The 6070-nt window shown below is 37.2% G+C and overlaps 1 protein-coding gene across 1 annotated transcript; it reads right to left on the bottom strand.

Annotated features, from left to right (window-relative positions):
• Window positions 1-351: 351 nt before the first annotated feature.
• srek1ip1 (SREK1-interacting protein 1) lies at window positions 352-3423 on the bottom strand. Its single transcript, XM_071485938.1, has 5 exons — window positions 3273-3423; window positions 2192-2239; window positions 1426-1584; window positions 1082-1148; window positions 352-704 (listed from the first exon to the last, which is right to left on the bottom strand). Exons 1-5 carry the CDS (start codon window positions 3283-3285, stop codon window positions 467-469), a joined length of 525 nt encoding a protein of 174 aa, XP_071342039.1. The 5' UTR covers window positions 3286-3423; the 3' UTR covers window positions 352-466.
• Between the last annotated feature and the right edge of the window lie 2647 nt (window positions 3424-6070).

The raw sequence follows: 6070 nt of genomic DNA on the forward strand, positions 1-6070 counted from the left end.
TAGCTGCCAATATGTCAGCCACAACTATTAGTCATTGTGATCTTTAGCTTAAAACCCAGTCAGCCACCGTTTTTGGAGAACGGAATCATGTTCTGCATTAACATTTGACCTTTAAAAATGTTTTTGATCGAATTTAAAAGGGAAGGATTAAAGCAAAGTATGAAAAGAGACACAAAAACAAAAGAACAGCAAAGAGAAACCTAGAACATCAGCTTGACTTTTTTTTTTTTTTTTTCACTTGCATGATGGTGCTACTCGTGCCAGTGTAAAACTGTTATCTAGAGGGTACAGTGCACTCTGTGTGCTTCTTTTGCACTGATTTAGGTATTCAAATTTACTTCTCTGCATTGGTTTCTTTTCTTTTTACAGCTTATGTGCCCTATTTGCACAATGTCTGCAAAACACATTTCTCATGGACCAAAGAATAAATATGTTGGACCTCTGGACACTGCACAGTTAAGTTGTCTCAGTCACTATCTGATGATTCACTTGAGCTGGAGGAAGAGGATGATGATTGATTTTTTCTGCTCTTCTGTCTCTTCTTGTGATGCTTCCCGTGCTCCTTTTTGTTCTTTTTGCTTTTCTTCTTGTGGCTTCTCAGTTTCTTTTTCTTCTTCCTCTCCTCTTTATCAGATGAGGAGGAGGACCTGCTGCATTTCTTTTTCTTCTTTGTGGTCTCCTCCTCACTTGATGACGAAACAGATCTAGGGAGTAAAAAACAATAATCAAATGATTGAAAGGTCATAAACATGTAGAATGACTAATAAAAGAAAACCAATCTCCGAATTTTGAACACTAATTTACAGTATATTGCTTCCCAAAATAAGTAACTGAAAAGACTCAACATGTTTGAAGACCTGCAGAGAAATGTATTTATTCTTTATTCATTATGAGTCAAGTATTATCAGTAAAAGAAACACTGTATGTAAATCTGTAATAGCTTATTTCCTGTTTTATAGTATAGTATACTTAATGCAATATAAGGGAATATCTTTATATGCATTTCATATACTCACATACATTCATGATTCTGTTGTCAGAGGACTATATAGGTGTAAACAAGTGAGGGAAAAAAAGTTACCTCTTTCTTGACTTTCCATCTCTGCTCTTCTTCCGTTTTTGTTTCTCTTTTCTACCATCATCGTCACCTAACATAAAATTTGTAGACAGAACAGTCAAGTTATTTTTAACTGTAACAGCAGCTGCTCATAAAGTAAAAAGGCAAGTAACTGGAAAAGTATGTCTAATAGTAGCAAAACTGAGGCTTCAACCACTTGCACTGCTGGGGCTACAGCTGCTGCTCTTCTACTGTATATGCAATCGCCAAAATCTATCTGATGAATTCCACAGGTGGAAGTATTTACCTTGTCTTTTGAATGCAAACTATAATAGACGAAAAAAGCTTTATTTGATCTGATTTCATACCTCTACGATGCTGGCCACTACGCCCCAGCTTCTCATTGCGCTGAGCTGCAGGTAGGTCATCTTCACTCTCCTCACTGCTAGTGCTGCTGACATCAAGAACAATGTCTTTCTGAGGGTCCACTCTGACAAAGTTTCGGCACTCAAATGTTAAGTGACCCGCTGGAAAGAAAACCCATGGTGAATGGATGAACAACAATAGCAAAGTAGGACAGTTTTATTGTTTACTCCAACCCTTGCAACCACTACAAGGAAATATGAATCACTGTCTGGCAGATATGATTTGACATAACACAGAGACCCTGTTCTTAGTGACAATATCAGAGAGAACTAAATGTACAAACGTCTGGTTAAGTCTTGCATGTAAGGGGGGAAACATGAGCAATCTATTGAAACGTTTAGTAAAAGTCTGTCACATACAGGTGGAGAAATGCACAGTCTTTGACTGTCTAGCTCGTAGTTCATTCATCATCGCCAGGTGCGTTTTGTATGCTAGCAGCCTGGAGCCCACAGAGTTTACTAAATTATACAAGCATGTATTAATGATGAAAAGTAACCATTAGCCAGCTGATTGTTATGGACATGTTCTTAAATTTATCCAGAAAGGGACAGAGCATTATCTGGACTGTCATTCAGAAATTCAGTTTCAGTTTCAGGTTCAGGTCACTCAAGAAAGGACATATAGCAGCATGAGTGCATGTACGCACGCACACACAAAACCTTTAAATCCTTAAACTTGCAATGAAACGTGGGTCAAAGCTTTACTTACGATATCCACATTTCTTGCACCCAGCTCTGATGTTGTCCTTGTTGGGCCCTGTAAGAAAGAGTTTTTCAATCAGGTAAGTAGTTAAGCATTTGTATACACACACACAAAGATGTCCAATAATTAAACTATAAGGTTGATAACCTATATGTAGTAACATGGCGAAGTTACAGGCACTTTAGATATTTATATTCTCTTTATATATTTATATTTATATCAGGAAGGCATATGAGCAGTCCAAATTTCATTCTCTAGCATCACATTGATCCCAAACATACAGCCAAAGGCATAAAGAACTATTTTCAAGGACAAGAAGAGCAAGGAGTCCCACAACAGATGGCGTGGTCCCCACAGAGCCCTGATCTCAACACCATGAAGTCAGTCTGGGATTATATGAAAAGACAGGAGACAGTGAGACAACCTGAATCCATAGAAGACATATGACAAGTTCTCCAACAACCTACCTGCTGAGTACCATGAATTTAGGAGAACTGGTGCCGTTTGAAGGGCTGAGGGTGGTCACACCAGATATTGATCTGGTTATATTTTCTCCACTTTGTGTAAAATTAACTAGCAAATGAAGAATATTCATGGCATTTTGTTTGACAGCATCATTATTTTTAATTGTAGTGCCTAAAACCTTTGCACAGTAATATATATGAATTGTTGATAACACTTAATGCAACTTTTTCTATAACATGCTAGGCTCCACTTTTCCACTTTTAATTTCTACAAAAGAGGCAATGCATCTAACAACAGACACATTTTGGAGTAGCTAAGAGGTCACTGAAACGCAGAAACAGCTTCTGCTTATTGGCTTATTGGCTCAGTGTGACAGCACTAAAAGTGTAGACATTTATGTTACAAAAAATACAGTCCACCGGCATGTGTAAAACTGTTTCTAATTGGAGGGGGGAAGATGTGTTGCTAACTTTAATGCTAACTTTCAGGCTAACGTTCACGTTAGCGCCACTTTATGTATCCATATTGTTCCTCTCGTAGCCATTAGATTTCCACAGTAAGCCACATGAACGATACATATGAAAACGTAAACTTATATACACGACCAAACTGTAATACCTACCTGGGGCAGCCATTGAATTTTGCACGGCGAAGGCGAAAGAGTTTAAAACTAATTGTTGTCAGACAATCGACGAAATATCCTCCAGTCCACACTCAAAATAACGTCGACCGGAAACATTTGCCCTAGAAAGGTTCCCCTTCTTGTTCCGTTTCCAGTCCTCACTGTCGGAAATCTGGATTACTGTTGCATTACCGCCACCACATGGACTGGAGTGTAGATTAGATTAGATGCATAGATTACATTGGTTGGTACATATATTTGTAAAAACGTCAACAATCAAAGTAAACCTGAAAGCCACTGTTTTGAATAACTCAGCCCATCAAATTTATAGGCGTAGAAGCAAATGATACAGGAGTAAACGTGAATAGGTAAACTGCTTTACTCTCTTATGTTCATACTTGTGAATTAATAATAACTGAATAACTCCTAATAACTTTAACTAACAATTATTACCTTTTGGTCTATTTTCAATGTTCATATGTTTATTTTGGGGTATTAAGGTCCCACTTGGGCAGAGGTTGATGTAGAGAGTGGTGCAATAATTTAGACCATCACACAGTGAGAAAAGCCCATATTAAAAACTATATGTTCTTCGTGAATTTCCCCAATCCCAAGTATTTCCCTACATCAATTTATTATATTAAAAAATGCAAAGAATTTTTTGTTCATTGCTTGATTGCGTTCCCAGTGAAGCCAGTTGTGGTTTTAGTTAGGGGTTAATTGAAGGCAGCCAGAGTCAGACTGACAGATGGAAAATGTTGACATATGCGGGAGCCCCCAGACATGCTCTCATCATCAAGTCTGTGACTGTGGTACACACAGACAGACACACACACACACACACACAATCTAAATCTTGCTCTTTTGATGATGCCATCTGTCTCACTGAACATTCTGCTAGAATGAATACTGTACTTCACTTTATTTAGAGTAAAAAACTGAATTTAGTACAGGCACTGTTACCTAATCAGATGTTGCCTCATGATAAGCTGCCTTAAGGCTCAGAAGTTCCACTCAGGCAGAGGACTTTGATCCACAACATCTCATTTCTTTTTTTTTCTTTTGTTCTTGTAGTCACCTCACATGCTTAAAAACACGTGTCACTTGCTCCTTTTTCAAGCCATGGGCCAAATATACTTTCACTTTTTGTCACAAGTTTCATTATCAGAATCAGACTAAATTTCCCTTCCCCTGATATTGGCAAAGGAAAATTTTATGACTGTCATATTGGCTTTAAGATGTAATGTTTTAATGATTCCTGTCCTTTTGTCTCATTCAGTTGAAATACTTTAATTGTTGTTATTCTGTTGTACATTTCTTTCACACAGTATTCTGTCTTATCTGAAAAAGATTTGCATTACATTATCAAGTTTAAGTAAAACCTCTCTTGAGGCAAAACAGTTCAGTTCAGTTGTTCATATCTGGACTTGCTGTTATGAAGCCTCAATTATTTAACCAGGCTATGATACAGTTCAAAGGAGTTTGCTTTATCTCTTTATCTCTGTCAGTTTTTGCCTCAGGTGAGAGATTAAAACAAAGAGCATTTATCAGGCACCTGTGCAGCTGTTTGCTGCACGGTGCTTTCCTTGCTGCAGAGAAATGTTACATTCACTTTTCAGCCACTGGAAGGTGCAAAGAACACTTAGGAGAACGACAAGACCACCTCTGTGAAACAATGCTTCCACTATTAGGTGAAATGAATAGGCTGCAATAAAAAGAAAAAAATGACGCAACACCACTTCTGCCTGTGCTCAGTAGGTTTCAAGCCCAAAACAGAAACTGCATAACACACTCACACAGTTAACAACACTTATAATTTCATGCATATTAGTCATTTCTCTGTCTCCACCAACACAGTGGAAGAAATGCATACCACCAGTCTGAGAGAGACAAGGAACTCTTCTGCTGGCCACTAATTTTCTGTATATATCATATTGCATTCCAAATGTGCTTTCACAAGTTTTATTCTGTTTATTTATATTATATTTGTTTCTGTTTTCACTCACACATGCCTTTGTCGAATACAATTATTCCACTTTAAAAACTTTAACTTACAAAATTGAGAGCTGTCACCTTAACACTAATCTCTGTTTTCATTGTCTGACTTCTCTAATTCCATCTCTGTCAGTCCTGGATAAGTAGTCTCACGAAACTATTTTTGAACTCATTGTGTTAACCCCTGGATTTAATTGTTCAGCTATGTGCCCATTCACAGTAATGTTTTATTGGTTTTATGAAGTTCATTATGGACCATGTGCAAAAAACACTGATCTCATGAAAAAATGTAATCAATAAATATGATACTACAAAAATACTGAAATATGATACTTATTTCCCATCTATGTTTTAAACTTTGTAATTGTGAATACACCTCAAATTTATATGGTCACAAAAAATGGATTTGGCCTTCAAGGGGGATCTTATTGGTAGCTGCTGACAGGCTGGTTCACAAACTTGTCCACATTTCTGCACACATCACAAAAAGCTCTCTGACAATGATAAGACCATAGTAAAACATTCCTCAGTTGCTATGCTGCTGCTATTTTCCTTTCATCCTTATCTGAGCCTCATGTCTGCAATGTCTGTCCTCTATTGTGCTTTCTGTTACCAGACAAAAACAACAAAGGAGAGTTGCAGCTGTGAAAATGTAACCCTATATGCAGTATAAACCAGTACCACTATATTAATTATACATAATAGATTCTTAAATGGGGCATTAATATTTCTCTGTAGCACCTATGAGTCACTGAACAACTGTTAAAACATAAAACATGTTAAAACATAAAACATAACTTTTT

Source organism: Trachinotus anak, unplaced genomic scaffold (assembly GCF_046630095.1).
Source record: "Trachinotus anak isolate AG129_WGS33_773 ecotype Australia unplaced genomic scaffold, CSIRO_AGI_Tana_v1 ptg000010l, whole genome shotgun sequence".
Taxonomy (NCBI): Eukaryota; Metazoa; Chordata; class Actinopteri; order Carangiformes; family Carangidae; genus Trachinotus; species Trachinotus anak.